This window comes from Melozone crissalis, unplaced genomic scaffold, assembly GCF_028551555.1.
Source record: "Melozone crissalis strain CALT ecotype California unplaced genomic scaffold, PUWL_Pcris_2 ptg000039l_1, whole genome shotgun sequence".
NCBI classification, from domain to species: Eukaryota; Metazoa; Chordata; class Aves; order Passeriformes; family Passerellidae; genus Melozone; species Melozone crissalis.
In genome coordinates, this window is record NW_026535817.1 from 7,459,811 (window position 1) to 7,477,788 (window position 17,978).

At 39.7% G+C, this 17,978-nt stretch overlaps 1 protein-coding gene across 1 annotated transcript; it reads left to right on the forward strand.

The window, feature by feature from the left end:
* Positions 1 to 4,423: 4,423 nt before the first annotated feature.
* Positions 4,424 to 8,997, forward strand: IL21 (interleukin 21). Its single transcript, XM_054283766.1, has 5 exons — positions 4,424 to 4,558; positions 4,691 to 4,726; positions 8,221 to 8,358; positions 8,790 to 8,882; positions 8,983 to 8,997. The coding sequence occupies exons 1-5, from the start codon at positions 4,424 to 4,426 to the stop codon at positions 8,995 to 8,997; spliced, it is 417 nt and encodes a 138-aa protein (XP_054139741.1).
* The last annotated feature ends 8,981 nt before the right edge of the window (positions 8,998 to 17,978 follow it).

The window sequence follows — 17,978 nt, forward strand, 5'->3', positions numbered from 1 at the left end:
ACATGCTGTTGGGTTTCAGCATTACCACACCCCTGCTTTTCACACCATAGGCTTATCTCTTACTGGAATCATTGGGAGATGTGTTGGGAATGCTGGGAAACAGACAACACTCCTGTGGTAGAAAGGTGGTGCTCTGTGGGCCATCCTTCACAAGGAGACCTGCCATGCATCAAACCCCTGAGCAGCAGAAGTCCTGGCTGCCACACAGAGCAGGAGCAATGACTTGCCCCAACCTCTCCCCATCTGTGGCTTTCAGCTGAACAACTGCTTTCTGCCCTCAAAATTTTAAGAGAACTGTGGTAGCCAAACATCCTGTCAGCTGCTGCCTTGTCTTCTAAACGTGGCTGTCCTCCGGCATTGAGGAAAGATTATGAGCATGACTGTAAAGAAGAATGAAGCTCTCTATGAAAGCTGGAACACAGCTCAGGCACAGCTCTAAGCTCTCAGTTACAGGGATCAAACTGGTCAGGCCTTATGCAGGAGTTTGTAGCTGAGATGTGAAAGGAACTGCATGACATGGCTCAGTGCAGTGGCAGAGGAGCTCATTTGGTCACACAGTGAGGCTCCTTCCATCCCACATGCAGAGAAAGTTGTGACCCAGGAGGTGGGAGGCTGCTCCCAGCACTAGAGGATACTTAAAATCATGTGCCCACAAGAGGACAGCTCTGAATATCTGGCTCTGTGCAGGGTGGGTCTAAGCTTGTCTCAGGCTCGAGGTGTTGACAGGATGTTTCCTCAGTACAGTTTGTCATTAGTAGTTGGTAAGGACACAAATACATCAAACTATGTGCCTAAGAAGCATTACTGGAAAGAAATAGGCTACAAGTTAGCCCTGGAGGAACATTATGGAGAATGTAAATAATTTTATATTGCTGCCTATTAATATTTTAGTGTCTGTGTCTCCACATTCAGAGTTATATTACTCTCATTTTTTATAGCAAATACAAGTTAAGAATAAGGTTTTTTTCCCAAGTTAGGTTTTCTCTTTACAAATACAAAACAAAGTTCAAAGACCAAAGAACTACACTGAAGCTTATAATAGGAAAATAAGACTACAAGAGAGTAGAACTGTCTTGCAAAGCTATCAGAAATATTTTGAAGACAAGTTTTTCTAAATCTGTTTTACAGGAATCTTCTTCCTAGTCTCCCATTTTCCAGTATAACTCTCTCCCCTTATCTCCTACAATCCCTCAAGTCACGGACAGTACATACATGAAATTTCACAAACCTAAGTTATAAAAATTCTTTGAAAGCAGCCCTGTATATTGCAGACTTTTTTGGCTGAGCCACTGCAATGACTAAGCCATGGGAAAAGCCTCCATTGAGCTCTCCTGTAAAGGAAAATGTGGGTGGGGAACCGGGCTTTCGGGGTCGAAGTCATGCAGCTCTTGGGTGGCACCATCGCGAAGAGGAAAGAGGAAAGAGGAGGGCTCGGCCCGGCGGGCTCGGCCGGGAGGTTTCTCACATTTCCTCTTTCCAGCCATCCCTGCGGGGCCGGGCCGGGGCAGTGCGAGAGAGGCTGGCGGTATTTGACTCAGCGTGTTCCTAAGCCACAAGAGAGCACTGACGTATATAAAGAAGTTGCTGCTCGCTCTTATCTGATAAGGGGGATATCAAGGAGTTTTCTCCACTGCCTAGACAATAGAGGAAGTCCTCCTTTGTCCCTGCATTTCACTTTCTCTGTCAGCATGGCTTCCTTGATGCAGTTCTTGTGGCCTTACAGCCTCTACCACAAAACAGAAGTCTACACAGCAGCTCTAGAGACCTGATATGCAAACAAAAGTTACCACATTCTCAAGTGCCCGTTGTTCATTTTCCCATTTACTCCACCAGCTTTAAAACTGATCTCTGATGTAACTGATTTAATTTGGAGTAGTTTAGACAGAGCAGTCTCACCTCCCATGATTTTGGTGGAGATCTGCCTCTGCCCCTGTAAGCCCTGAGCTTCTGAAAACACATGGAGAGTTACCCTGTGCATTAACTAAAGTTTTGAAATGGTTCTGAACTTGTCTGCACCAGCAAAAACCTTCACTGATCTCTTTGCATGAAACACTGCCAAGCACCTCAAGATGTCACAGCTAACAGAGTCCTGTTACACATCCAAGTGGGAAGCTCCCAACCTATCAACCAAATAAAGATGTATTAATGGCTGACAATGCCACCACGACCACCTACTGTAGCTGAGCTCAAAGAAACTTTCCAGAAGAATCCACAGTTGAAATGCTGGCAATAAGAAGTAAAAGTAAACATTAGCACCAGCCTGTTTCTTTACCATGAACACTTCCAATCGTCAATCAAAAACTGGATTAGAGGATAAATGAATGTTCATCCACATTATCAGGCAACAACCTATGTAAAAGTTATGGTAAAGAGGAGCAAGGCAAGACTTCTCTTTGTGTAAAGAATACCACTGTTGGAAAACACCTCTCTGTTCTCAGCAGCCTCAGGCAGGTGTTAGACAAAGAAAAAATAATTCCGCAATGCTTGACAGGAATGGGATGGAGGGAGAGAAGATAAAAAGAAGTATTGGTCACCATGCGGCTTCTCAAACCAAAGATGCTGTTGACTTCCTTTAATGAACCCTAGCCATAAATTAACAGACATTTCAAATAAAAGTTAATTAGATCCTCTGTACTTCACAGTGCAGCTGTGCTGCTTATCTAAAATTATTTTAAGATGAATCCATAGGGGGTTAGAAAAATCATCACATTACCTTTCCTTCAAGAAATAAAAGTTCAGACTATGTGATAGAAGAAAGTATTTTTTCTTACTTGTTTCAGTTCTCATTTTTCAGAATTTCTCTTTTATTGGGTGTTAGTAGCTATCTCTTTCACCAGGAGAGAGTCTGTGTGTGCATGCATGAGACTGAGTGCAGTTATGTGTATTTACACATACACTTTCAAAATTTATTCCTTTAGGCTATTAATTTTCTGAATGGTGAAAAATTACTTAAGCACATAAACAGTATAGAGTAAATAATCATTTGCACATAAAAAAGAAACATGCCAGAGCATGTTAGATAGAGCTGTCACCAGCTTAAACACTCATTTTTAAATGAACAATGAACAAGTGAGCCAGCCTGACATCCCAAATTCACCCACCAGACAGATTTATACAGGGAATTTTATACCATGTCAGAATACTATCAGTTTACCAGACATCCAACTGCAGTCCAAACTCTGTGTAGATTTTGTGAAGCATCCCCAAAGCCATCTGGAATCTTCAGATTTTCAAAAGAAAATATTTAATTTGACAGGTACATGACCATCTTTTTATTCATCACAACTGAAGGTGCCCAAGTGACTTTAACTGCTCTCTACTAATTCCACATAGGAACCCTTCAGTGCCATTGATAGTAATTAAATAATGATAATACAAAAAAGCAATTTAAAGCTGGCTTTCTTCTCTTTGTGATGAAATATCAAGATCAGGGATTTTAAAATCAACTGATTCCTAGAGCTGGAAGTCCAGCAAGTCCCTAGTGCCTGCACAGACTTTTGTTTGGACTTCAAACATTCTTCTACATTCCCAAGGAAATTCTCAGCTGCTGAAGGATGTAACTGAATGTGTTTAGGTGCCACAAGCATTGAATCCCTGCCACAAGCAATAGTGTCCCTTGGGACTGGCCCACCAGGATTTAGTCCCTGCCCTTGGTCATGGCTGTGCTCCAGGGATTCATCTCTCCCAGGACAAGATATCTCCCTGCAACCTTCACTCCCAGTGGACATGCCCTCCACAATGCTGTTCATGTATCTGCTACTGGTTCCAAGCAAATATAAAGCAAGTTTCAGCTGGTTTAAATGCTAAGATGAGCTTTTACTCACAGCTCTAACACAATCCAAGCTGAGAATGAAAAAGCCACAGTTCATATATGTCAGGAGGAAATAGCTGACAAACACTCCTTGGAGCCATAAAGTGAGATAAATAAATTCAAATTTTGAAAGAAGTCCTGTCATATTTCTCCAGAACAGTACAGAAGAGCTGTAGATGGACGGAAGAGATTCATTGCTGTATGACACAGGAAAAAAAAAAGGCAGAATCTTTGTTTACTTAGGCCTGTGGTTTCTAAGTACTAACTTTTTAGTACGTTCATTTCTTGACTCAAAGTGAAAATGGGAATTCACCCTTTTCTCTTTTTTCCTGCCCAATGTGCAGATGGGGCACATTTTCTTTCACTCCATCAATCCCTGCCCCCCCACGCACAAGCCTGCATACATGCACTTAGCCAGTGGAAAAGAAAAAAGGGTTACTCATTAATCCATTCTACAAAGCTTTCCAAACTGAAATGGGTGGGTTCTCCATCTCCAGCAGGGAGCAATATATAGGTAGGTGCAGAGTTTACCTGAGCACAGCTCAAACTGGAGTGTTACACTTGAACAGCACAGCTTTGCTCCTGGCACATTTTAAAACAGAACTTATCAGGATGAAGAGAATGATTATTTTCTGCATGCTTTTCTTCTGCTCCACTATGATGCTGACTGCAGCTTCACCCAGAACATTAAAATACAAACAGATTAAAAAGAAAATTGAAGACTTACAAACAATGGTGAAAGATAAGGTAAGTGATGGCATTTGTCATAATATTGAAATTACTTTCAAGCACTGGACATTGCTTAGTGTGTATCTTATGAGAGACATCACTTTCAAATGTTAAAAATTTTCTAACTTAGATTTATTTGTTTTATTTTAGGATGCTGAATTGCTGCATACACCAGAAAACTTTGTGGTGAGGCTGCTTTAATTTTTTTTTTCAAAATTATATAATTTTGATTTTGTGCTGGTTTATTCTATTGACAAATGGGACAAGGTCTTGTTCTTCACATCTCTGACCTAGTACTCTTAATGCAAGCTAGACTGAGTAAGGAAATACTTCCTAAAAGTTCTTTTCTGGATATTTAATAGCAGAAGTGTTTCTATTTTGGCATTGGAATTACTATTTTGCTTTTTTATGTGTATCATAACCCACCAATAGATCCAGAGTTGCACAAATTCCATTTAATTAACAAATAGTGCTAAGAGTGAGGATTCAGAGATACCCAGCCAAGCAGCAGTGCTTTTGGGGATGCAGGTATTTGGAGTGGAAGTGCCTCCAGCTGCCATGAGCTCCAGCATGGCTGAGCTGCCCCCCTTGCCTCCCACTGCAGCCAAATGGCAAGAGTGGCACTGCAAGGCCATGTCAACGAGTTCCTCCTCTCATGTGCACTCACACTGCTCTGAGTCTGTTCGTGCAGGGACTGTGCTACCACCAGGAAGACAAAACTGCACCTGCCAATATTCTCTTCAGATTATAACCAGTTAAAAATACAAGGGCAGCTCCCTGTGAACCCTTTTTTAATACAGATACATATTTACACATTATTTAGTGCTGATATTTTGCATCTTCCAAGGTTAAGATCTTATATACAGTGAGTCACCAGGTTTGTGCACTCTCAAAAGTGGTAGGATGCAGGATGTACTGTGAATTTAAATGCTCATCATAGTAAAATCACATCTTAAAAATTTAGAGGGTAAATGCATGCTGCTTTGATAATCCCTCAACATGCAACTGAGATGTAGAGCAACCTGTGACTACCTAATATTATACTTACGTTATCAGCTGTCTTAAATTTTTGAGCCCTATCTTGTAGCGCAAACAATTTTGATTGACATGGAAAAGCCATCACCATGCACTACTATGCTGTAAAAGCTGCAGACATTCTTAAAAATTTATCTACTCAGGATTCTAAAGTCCCTTGCAAGCAGCTACAAGAAGAAAGGAAAAAAACTCACCTCATTTCACACAGGTTTTGGTTAGCGTCTTCCTAGGCTTTACAGCTCGGTGCATGTTCAACTTGCCAAAAAATATACAAAAGCATGACCAAACTAGATGCATTCCTTTGAATTGCTAGAAACAACTTCAGTGCACAAACTCATTGCTGGGCTTTTTCCACTAAAACTCTTTCTAACCTGTGGTGTCAAAGTGAAAAGGAGGAGATTATTAGTTGTCATTTTAATCCAGCGTTTGCTGCTGCCTCTGAAACTAAGCAAATACAACAACTAGTGACTAATTGCTTAATGAGGTTGTTGGGGTTTTTTTCTTAAGAAAAGTCATGCTCACCTCAGGAAGGAAAACAACAGCTCACTTGCAGCTGAAGGCTTTACTGTCTGGTTCTGGGAGGTCCTAAGTGCCTCCTCTGAATACTAGAGAAGACAGAGAATTCTCATATTTAGAAGGTATTGATACAGGTTCAGCTTCTAATGTAAAACATGTAAAAAACCATTAGTGGGCTAATAATAATTATCACCAGCAACCAAATCAACAAACTTCTCATCCTACAGGGTGACTGAATATGTAACCCAGTGTGCTAAAGTGGCACTCGGTGATTAGGTGCCATCACAGCCTAGTGAAACTCAATTTAATAAAAAGTTGCTCACAGAACTGTATTTCAAATACCAAAATATTTGATTTTTTTTATTATAACCTGCTCATTGCAGATTTGCATTTGGTCTTCAATATTCAAAATTCAATCACCTATTATAACACTTAGAATTCGGTGGTTTATCCTGATCTATTTTGGCTTCCTTGAGGTTCCTTTGTGTGTACTGTTAGCCCCTATTCATTCCCACATAATTTCCTTGTACCCTCAACAATGAAGTATTCTTTCCTTTGAATAAAGAGAGATTAGAGGACGTCAATTCAAGGGAAGCCAGCAGTGTTAAAAAGTGAAAAAGCAGTGTTAAGGCTGAGCTAATTCCAGCCTGGAGGGCAAATGAGCTCTCCTGCTAGTGACTGGCAGTGCAGCTGAAGTGACACTGAGTGACAAGATGCTGAAGTGCCCTGGATCTGTATCTCGCCCTGCTGCTCGCTAATTCCGGAAGCAAGGGCTCTACGGGCTCATCTGTAAAGCCAGTTTGAGTCAGATGCAGGGTGCTGCTGCCAAGTGCCACTGATAGAAATATTTTACACATTTCTAGCTCCCTTCAGACATTTCCAGTGGTGTGTGCTCCTTCATGCCTCATCCCCAAAGTGCTCGGCCCATGACAACCCACCGGGCCCCACAATCCTTGTGCTGCCCTGCTCGTTGGCTGCTGCAGCTATAAGTGACAGCTCAGCAAAACAGAAAAGGCAGCACAGATGAGAAATGCTGGTTTCTCAGCTCAGCACGGATGAGACCAAAAACGTTTTCAGTTTCAGCTGGAAAATCGATCTCTTTAAAAGACAAGTAGTGTTTTTTTTCCAGTAAGCAAGGCCGGTTACGGTAAGGATGCTTGAAACAACCATAAACGCGTGCTTTTTAAGGAAAATAAAATGTTTTATCTGACCAACACAGAATGTTGCTAGAAAAATTTGCTATAAGCAACATCCATGAAAGCTGCCTTGTCCTTGCCCAAGCAGCAAACTGCAGTGACAACTCATAAGGCAGATGAGACTCAGCTTGGGTAGCAGTAGGTATGCAAACAAGGATGGCTTTGGAGCCTTTCTAATACGTGTAATCAGCAGCTTCCTTCTTTGGAAAACAGAAAGCAACTTAAATTGGCTGCAGTAAACATCGCTTTCCTTTCTCTGTTGACTGTTAGATTAGTTTTGGGGATAGTTTCTGTATCATTTCTGATGCTATCACATAACATTTTAATAGCATTTCAAAACAGGCAGTTCTTCGTCAATTCTAATTATTAACCCAGCATTATTAGAAAAGGCACCAAAATGAGGAAGAAAAAAATATATTATAGTAATTTAGTAAATTACTAAATAGTAATTTACTATTAATTACTATAGTAATTTTTAAAAAAAAAATTTTGCAATAGTAATTTTTTTTAAAAATAGTAATGCTCGTGCATTAGTAATAGTAATTTTTTTAAAAATTAAAAAAATTTTAGTAATTATAGTAATAGTAATTTTTTTAAAATAAAATGCTCGTGCTTTAGCAGGTGAAAACCAACTGCACGTAACTGATCTACTCTTCAGGACTGTTTTCTTTCAAATGCTGTCATGATTAATAGCCAAGTGGACATTTATTTCATTAGGAAATACTGAAGTAATTATGCAAGAACAGCCAAAGTAAAGCCTCAACATCACCTGCACGTCAAAAACTAATTTAAAAAAATAAAAAAGGTACAGCTGAATATTCTCAGTTAATACCCTGGATACTTTCTTCTGCACATGGACCACAATCTAACATGAGCAGGAAAAACAGCTGCAGCAACACTGGTTTTAACCAGTTCCTTCTTCTCCTGCCCTAGGAGGGATGCCTGTCCACAGCTGTGACCTGCTTCAAGAAGGGCGTCCAGAAATTACAACCAGCGAGCAGCCAAGATAAGGTGGCGTTCCACAAAGCCATTAGAATTGTGAGCAAACTTACCTACAGAGACTCTGCAGAGGTAGGATTTCCTCACAGCGCTCATATTAATAGTAATGCTCCTTATTTTCTATAGCAGCTGCCCCCTGCAATGGGGGAATTGTAGAAAGCAAGTCTGTTAGAAACAGTAATCTGCCTTTCATTACTTTGGAAATCAAAAAGTCCAATTTTTGAATTTTTGGGAGAAGTGTTCCCTGTGACCATAAAAATTCACATACATGTACTTGGCAACCACACAATGTGCTGGCAGAGGGACAGGGATCACTACAAAAAAAGTGAATGAAAGGTGTCATTACTAAATTCCTTCCCTTTTGGAAGAGCTTGTATCAAAGCTTTTCCAGCTAGAAAAGGCATTGATTACAACCCTCCGGATTTTTCAGTGAGAAAGCTTGAGGATTGATTAGGGATTGTGATGTGCTGTTTAGGAGTGCCATGATTCTCTTTATCTTCCAGCACTGTGAGTCTTACGAGACGAAAACATGCGAATCTTATGAGAAGAAAAGCCCCAAAGAATTTTTGAAGAGCTTTGAAAATCTTATGCAAATGGTAAGCAAAGTTCATTCCTCCTGCATGCTTTCTGACATTTTGCAAATCATTACAGATATCCTTAGTTTACATCCTTACTAACAATGTCTCGTTTTTACAGCTTTACAAGAACTGATCTAGGACACACCACAGCTGAATGCTACTGAAAATCTATTTTTTAAAGCAGACACTATGTTATATTTAAGATGTGAAAAATGTAAATACTTCCCAGTGCTATTATGATGTGCTCTCTGTGTGTGGTAAGTGAAAGCTTCTCCCAAAATATTAAGGAGTCTTATTTGGCTGGGGATTTATAAGATGGGTGCTATTTTGCAACTGATTCTAGCCCCACCTTACAGGGTAAAATAAATTCTAATTTCACAAAAACCGGCTCTTGTAAGGGACTTAACTGTCCCCCTTATGCTAAACTAGAAATACATGACATGGTTCCTTTTGTATTTTTGCTTTGACCTTAACCGAATCCCATGCAGAGATTTCTGCACATTTTTAAAGAAAATTAACAGAAAAATTATCAGGGGCTTTGAAGCCTCAAATCAGCCTGCTTGGGCTGATTTCCTTATTTACAATAATACCACGCACAGAGCTTTATTTATAAGTTCTGAGACTGCATTTTAGCTAACTATGGAAAAATGTCCTACATTTAACTGCCTTGTCAATACTGGAAAAAACATTTACAAATCATACTGTATGGCTGTGATTAACATCTTGAAGCTAATGGCACATTTGCCATGGGATTCAATAGGAAGAGGTGTAACCCACATGCTCTAAGTGGAGATACAGGATTCTGAGGGGAAATCCTAAGTTTCAGAAAATGAAATTTTGTCTACACTGCCCCAGCTTAACCTGACAGATAGAGCAGAGGCATGACAGGCTGGTACAACCAGCCACTGCAAAATGTCTAATAAATACAGTCATTGATGCTCAGTCAGAGTGAAACAGCTCAAATGCATACTGCTCTTTCTCAGAGGACAACATGTACCCTCATACTAATGTACCATTAACACTATTCATTCTCCCTCCTCCTGATTTATTTTTACAGTTTGTTATTTGCCATTCTTTCTTTAAAAATCTGCCAAGTTTTTTGTTCAGTGGAAACCTTCCTGTCCAGCTCCTGAAATCCTGAACATTTCTGTGGAACTATGGCTAGAGATACCTTTATTTTTTTTTTTTTAATCAAAGTGAGTATCACAGCACTTAAAACTAGTTTTGGCAGCTTAATTCTATACCACCATATTCTCCTGGCAAGGATTCTGAACCTCTGGGTTCTTCCATCTGAGCAGTAACTGCTAATTTGCCCCAAACAGATATTAACCCCACATGAGGAAACTGATCTTGGAAAAGAGCATAATGCCTTCCAGTAAAAATTAATCTTTCATCTAATTTTCTCTCTACTTAGTAGAAATGTGGTAGAGAGAGGAAACTGGAAAACTGCATCTAGTGTTAGAATGGAAAATGACAAGCTTAGTTACCTCCAAAAATAATGCGGTAGTATTAAAAATATTTCCATTCCTACCAATGTCATCTGCCTCAAGGAAAATTAATACAAAAAGTTTTGCTGCCTCCACATTTTTACTGTCCTGAAACATGAACCTCCTCAAAAATGTACATCAGAAAGAGGAAGGAAGATGCTCAGGGCACAGCAAACCAAGTGAACTCTCCTTGTTTCTGGTGATGGTCATTTTCATTTAGAACATCTTTTTCTTCTCTTTCCCTTTTCTGTTTCAAAACTTGCTTTAACTCTGTGTAATGTTCTATCTTATACCTCGATGTTTCCATGTTACTGCATCAAAATTAACATTCTAAAAAAGAACTACCACTCATATGTAAGTAATCAAAGTACTGAGTTTCAATGATGGTCTTCCTGCACCTTCTATCCCCATTTCTCTGACTCACCTACCCATGAAGTCCCTTCATCACCAATCAGTGAGCACTATGCAATGCAAAGCTGCTGCTGCAACTGCAACAGATTTAAAGTCTGGGTAAAATTTCATTCCAGATTTGGATAAAAGCAACTGGGGAAACACTGCAGCATGTCCTGCAGTTGCAGCATACCTGCTGATGTTTCTACATTTGTATTTTTATGAAGGGGTTTTAATGGAATGCCTTTATCATTAATTAAGTGCATTTTTATGAGTCCTAGAAGGACAACCAATAAACCAGCACTTCTGATGCAGCTCTGTGGAATATTTGCATGTGCAGAGTTTTGGAGAAAGAGCTTTATTTTTGTTCAAAGAATACAGTATGTATTTCTTTATCTGTAAATGTCTTTTCCAGTAACTTGTTAAACGCATTGAAATCATTGTTCTAAAAGAGCCTGTTAAAATCCTTGTTGTGCATAGCAAATGGGATTAGCATGCCCTGACAAGCACAACATTGTGTATTACATATTTATTAGCAATCATTACAAAGCACTGAGAAGCAACTTTTGTACCTGAGATGGACATTTTATGAATGAAAAGCAATTCCCTCCAGGAATGTCATAAGCTAACTAGGTAGTCCTGCCTACACTGCAGCAATGCCTGGGTTTTGTCCAAGAGGCAGCATGTAATGCAGCAAGTAATGCACCTACTTCTGTTTAGTGACTTGCTTCACTGGTTTTAACTATGGATTTTATTACACCAAACATAGTGCTAAAGCTTATTTTTCTTGTTTTAAACACAATATACTTGTTTATTAACTGAGGTTATTTCTTGTACCTGCAGAACAACTTAATTTAAAATGCTCACTTGTAGTATTCAAAAAACTAGTGAGAAACTGCAACAAATGTAACTTTAGAGGGTTAAGTGCTCAGAGATCTTGCTGAAAACTGAAATTATTGAACAAGCAAGTCCAGCTACATATGGAGAACATTAATGACAAAATTAGCACGGGTGATTTTGGCCAACACCACATCCCTGGGCAGCGTCAGCACAATCACTGAGGGACACTGTGCACTTAAAATATGCATTGATTTACAAGATGTGAGACTTGGATTTGCCAAGAGTGATCAAAGACTGAGTGCATTATTCAGGGTGTGCTATTTGAAGAACAGGATGAATGAAGCACAGGAAATCTGTGCAGGACAAACCAGTGTTCGAGAAGACATCATCTTGTTCTGCAACAGCGTTCTCAGAAGCAAAAATGAAGATGCCCCAGGAGGAACTTTTGACCTTAGGAAGGACCAGACATCACAAATATAAATGTGTACACCCTCTAGACTTATTTCTTTTCATGAGATGAACTCTGTACTAAGTGCACTCTGCAGAAACAATGTGTGTTTCGTTAACAGAGTACATCATGTAAGCCATAAAAGCTCATTACCTCCCAGGGAGGCTTTATAATATATTTATGATTTTGATCATAAGTGCCCTTTGTAGGCACTTCGAGATGTGTTTTAGCATGGTATATACAATTTTGTATAATATTTACTTTTCCTGAGAGGATTCTTTATTTTTATACCAACTGATTAATCTAATTTAATTATTTATTGCATTTCTGTAAAGGGAATGTTCATACTAAGGACTATGTGGTCTGATTAATTTATATGCCTGTGATAGTAAACAATTTTAGCTACTACCATTTTCTCTTGTTCTTTTCTTCCAAAAAGTATTTTTGTAGTTATCTGTGTGAGAACTATTCCCTGTGGGTTTTCCAGCCACTTGTTTCACAGACATGGTTTGGAGTGGGGTAAATTGTTCCTGAGCATTTCTGCATCTCACCGAGAGAGATGAGTCAGACTTGACTAACAGCTAATTCTGGATGAATCCCAGCATATGTGATTGCTGCAGCTTTCTTGTGTGCAAAGTCAGAAGGGATCCCTCCATCTAGTGGGTAAAATCCACAGGGAATAAATCTCACTACAAATAGGTAACTACAAAACTTCCCTACAGTGTTCTCTGCTTTGCACTCGTGCCGATGACCCATGTTGTAAACAGGAGCAAAGGTGAAAGAGAACATTTCCTACTCAAACATCTTTGCCCAAGCTGCTTATCTCCATTGCTGTACTGCCACCTTTTGATGGCAGTTTGGAAATTCAGAGCAGTTCCAGACACAAAATGGGCAAGCTGAGTATCACTGTCATGACAGTGAGCTTTGAGATACACCACAGACATAACAACTAAGTTCTCTACTTCCCATTTAGTTTTCCCTTTTCCTCTTCAGACAGCTGAAGGTCCAATGGTGTTACTGTTGTAACATCATGAAGACCATGTCCAAAAACTTCCCTTACCACACCAGTCAGGCTCTTCAGCTGCTCCTTTCCCTTTGTAAGAAGATGTACAAATGGATGCTGTGTCCATTGTCCCTCCATTAAGTGTCCAACAACTTACCAGGACATTTTCTGCTCTTTTTAGACTCTTTGTAAACAATCTTCTTACCTGTTTCCATTTTTTTAAAGATGACCTTATTATTAAACTTCACTGCCCACCCCTGGTTTTCCATCTTCCTCCCATCCTAATTCCCAACACTTGTTTTCCCAATCCCAGTTCATTTTCTTCCTCCTGTTACACTTCCTCCAGCTTCCTTTCTATTATCAGGGAATTTTCAGACACTCAGATGGTGCAAGATGATCAGCTGCACAATTCCATTAAAATGGAAAAAGAGCTGAACATAATGCTAGTGGCCCACATAAAGTTTAATTCCTTACCATCCACAGAACATCCTGACAACCAAGAAGTCAGAAAGATTTTCCCTTCTAAGCCAAAGAATTGAGGGAAGCACTCATAAACCAACTGTAGCAGGAAACACAGTAAGTTTCATATCAAGCTTATCACAACAGATCAGACAAACACCACGACAGAGCAGCTCTCTCCATTCTCCCTTAAATCCTTGAAAAACGTAGAGACAATGAATGACAGAGGGGTCAAGGCCAGTGCCAGCTGACATGAAGACAGGATCTGCAGGGGGTGAAACACAGAACTGTTTGAGACTGGCACCCCAAATCCAGCATTTCATCAAACCGAGAAGCAGCTCCAGGTTTATGAATGGCAAGGAAATGCACCGGTGTAGAGAGCAGATCATTGCACAAGAGGGCAGCAGGCAGCTGAGAAAGGAAAGGAGATCTTCACTCTCCTCCTTCTCCTCCTGACCCCGCCCAGCTCTTAACAAATGAATCTACGAATCCTCAAATGTGGCCACATACAGTCCAAAAAGGGGACTTAACTAAAAGTTAAACACATTAACTAAAACTAAACACATTTCTGTGTTCTCTTTTACAGGCACATTTCAAATGCTGCCTACTTAACAATTCCTACTTCTTTCTATATTCTATTCTTTCCCAGACACTTTACTCCTCATTCATTTCACTCCTCCTTTCTACCCTCCATCTCTCCTTTATTAGTTATGCCTGACATTTACAACTCTTGCATTAACACCAGACAGGACAAAGCACTTGAAAATCTTGCCACTGTACCTCAGAGGTACCACTAGAAGAAGCATCACCTAAAAACAAAGATTAAGAAAAAAAAAAAAATTACAGGATCTGTGCTATTCCTGGGAGATTTACACTTCCCTTCAGCATGGAGCATTTAGCCCATTTCTAAACTGCTAACCCAGTACCTGCAGATGAACAGTTCCAAGCACTCCTTATGGACTTACTGCCTCTCCCTTCAGGTGTGCCACACCCTGTAAGATAGCTGCTACACTCTGCTGCCCCCTGTTTTACTTTTGTTAATTAATTATTTCCTGGTTTACACCCTGCAAAGAGCTGAACAAACACCAGGTAACATGTGGAATGCAGCAGGTGCAGCTAGAAGTGGTGGGAAAGGTGTAGTACGAATTCCCACACACCTGAGCTGGCACTAAGAATTTTTTATGGCACTGAAGAACAGAATACTGGGAACCTACTGCCTCAAGCTCCTTTTCCACCTCTTGCATTGGGCAGGGTTGGCTTAAACCATTCCCACTTCTTCCCCCTACCAGTCCCCAACAGTTGCATTTTTGGGGGGAGAGGGTGAGGTGACAAATTATATTTGCTCTAGGTCAGTTCTCTGACCCAGACACTGCCTTTTAAAACATGCCCTCATGAAGTGTAAGTGTTCTGCATCAGAAGACTTCCCTTAAAAAGATGTTGTTGTACAAGGCAAACTCAGAAGCAGACTGAGTTGGGAATTTTTCAGCGCAAGTTCTTCCACTGGAGGATGACAACTTTTTGAAACTGAAACTTTACAACTTTTACTGCAACAGTCTGATAAAACTTTGAGCAAAAACCTTTTCTCAGGTCCAGGATGGAATTTTTTTTTATAAACAGAAGCATGTAAACAAGAGCAGAGCAAAATGCAGGGTTTTGGGATAGGAAGTAATTGCTGGAGTCAGGCTCCAAAGCTTGCTCTGCTTTATTTGGCTTCTCCATGGGGACACACTCCAGCAAGGTGCCAGAGGAGGTGCCTACTCCACAGGCTGCTGATGGCTGTGGATCAGGCTCACATTTGCTTGAGTGCTTTTTTATTAAAACAGCTGAGAGTTCTCAACATCATTTCAGAGTGACACAGAGGGGAATAAAGGTCAAAATTGGACAAGTGACACTTCTGTGAGATGGGGAAATATTTTCTAGCTAGTTCTATGTGGTTCTCATGTGATTTGTCTCAGTGTTTGAGACAATTCTCCGGCAAATTTCCCAGTCTGACACATATGCCTTTTTTAGGCTTTAAGAACAACTCAGTGGGCAGCAGAGCAATAAAGGTCAGATGAAGAGCAGCAGAGGTGCACAGCAAACAGTAAATCCCTCTGTGGAATGAAAGAAACCGCAGGTTGAAAAGTCACTGGGAGAACAAAGTTGGATAGTAATCTCATTTAAAACTTTTCCCTCAGTGAAAGTTTCTGTATGAGTACTGATCCATCAATAACCCATTTTGCAATCAAAAGCACCCAGGGTGCTTTCCCAGGCCCCACAGATCTCCTTATTTTCCATCAAGACAAGGCACCAACACTACAAGTTCAGTCCAGTGAAACTCTCTGTACCAACAATCAGATATCAGCAGTCACATGGTTTTGGATAATCCATGCTCAGTTTTTCAGGTAGGGAACAATGATTCATGTCTTAAAAGATATGACAAACGTATTTTCAACTCTCTAAGTGTAAGACAGATACGTAGTCCCATACATTTGTAAAATACTATTTCCTAATTGTCATCATAAATACGATTAAAATTTCAGTTCTTTTTGTTGCTCTGTTTGAATGTTGCTTATATATAAAAAACTATTCTGACAGCATCCAGCTGAAAACTGGCCATGTTGATGGGCTCTAGCACATAACCTTAATAGGAGTCTGAGAGCGATTATAGCTCAGAGTTTTGATACCCAAAATCATACTAGAAGTGGCCCACCTTTTTATTATTATTTACACAGATTTCATTTGGTTTAGCTGCTTTGCAACATAAACATGGAACCAGCTTCCCCGTCACTCTATACTTATGTCTTATTTCACACAGCATAGGTTTCAATTCCCAGCTTATCCTGCAAGACTGAAATGGTGAGAACAGGTTCTCTTCAGTGAAAGCAGAGGGATGTGAGCTCAGAGAGAACACAGACTACACCTGGTACCTGATGCAGGGCCACCGGCAGCGGCTGGAGGAGGAGGCACCAGCAGATGGGGCCTCACCACAGGTCCTGTATCACCTCCTGGGGTTTCCTGAGAGCCACTGGCCCAGCCCCAGCAGAAATGGCTTCTTCCTCTGCACAGCTCTCTGCACGCTGCTCACAGCACCCAGTGTCCCTGAAAGTCTGGAGCAGATCATTTCAGTCCCCATCATTATCAATTTCCAAAGTACCAATTAATCTAATTTAAAAAATACTTGTATTAAAAAAAAAAATTATCACAGGGAAAGCTTACAAACAGCAAAGCTCTTTTACAAGAAATCCTTCAGAGACTATGACTAATGCACCTGTACTTTTTAAATATAATAAAACATTGAGTCAAGGCCAACTCATACTCTTACTTTTTTTTTCTTTTGTTGTTTTGTCCTTACAACGTTTCAATAATTTTCTGTATGGAAAAAAACATCAACTTAGTTTCTGAACACAATGTAAAAGTCCTTTCACTTGTACTTAGAATTCAGGATTCTCACAAGTGCTGCAGTGCAAGAGGCCCCACACAATCCTTTTATCTATAGTAGCAAAGGAAATACTTTTCACTTTCAGGGCACTGCATAGTAGGTCTGGAGTTTTCCCAAATACAATGATCTTGAACTTGCTGTTCATTGGTTTGGTTTTTTCCTGCCTCTGCTTCTACTGATTTGCTAAAAATGTCCAGGCACACACAGATGTAAAATTTGTGTCAAAATTCTACATGTGGAAAACTACTACTAAGTGTCCAATTAACACTGATATGCAGGAGTTGGCAATTATTACAGAATATAAAGAAGAAGAAATTCCATTTACAGCACAAACTTCAGAAAACATTAGTATTGGAGTTGTCCAAGAGTGAACACAACTCCTTTTTTAACACTGGCTAAGCTACATGGCTACAGGACTGGTTGATATACCTCCTTATCAGCTGTTTGGCAAATGCATTAAAAATTATTATTTCTTTTCACATACATATTTTCCAGTTTACATATTAAATTAGGTGCCTTAAATTATTTTAAATAATTATTTTTTTATTATTTAATTATTTTAATTTCCCATAAATATACTAATAATCCTTGGGGGTAAAATGAGTGACAAAATGAACACATGTACATCTGTAGAGTTATTAAAGATGCTTCCGCTAATATTTCTGCTGAATATTTGTGCTTCCTGTTTAACATCAGAAATTTCTCTCCCACACACTGTGTTTTTTCCTTGGGCACTTAAGTGGAACCTTTTGACATTTTTGTTTAGCCACACATAGCTATGAATTCTGGAGGCAGTAATAATACTACTCTATGGAATAGATCATAAATTCCAAAATGTGTCAGAAAATATTCTCCCTTTTTTTTTGAATGTAGAACCTAAATATATAGATTTTCATAGATACCAGACAAAGAGCAATTGTAAAATTTTACATGGATATAGAAACCAGCATAAGGGAAAAAAATCATTTAGCCACATGGCAATGCAGGAGTAAACTGGAATAAAGCAATAAAATTACTTTTGGAATGGAGAGATGCTCTGGAGATGAGAGTGTTTTTTCAGAACTAC

Excerpts from the sequence above, each read along its gene's own strand:
- IL21 (XM_054283766.1), top strand. The coding sequence starts at position 4,424 with ATGAAGAGAATGATTATTTTCTGCATGCTTTTCTTCTGCTCCACTATG. Across the intron at positions 4,727-8,220 it reads ATACACCAGAAAACTTTGTG|GAGGGATGCCTGTCCACAGC; the intron begins GTGAGGCTGCTT and ends CTCCTGCCCTAG. Across the intron at positions 8,359-8,789 it reads CCTACAGAGACTCTGCAGAG|CACTGTGAGTCTTACGAGAC; the intron begins GTAGGATTTCCT and ends TTTATCTTCCAG.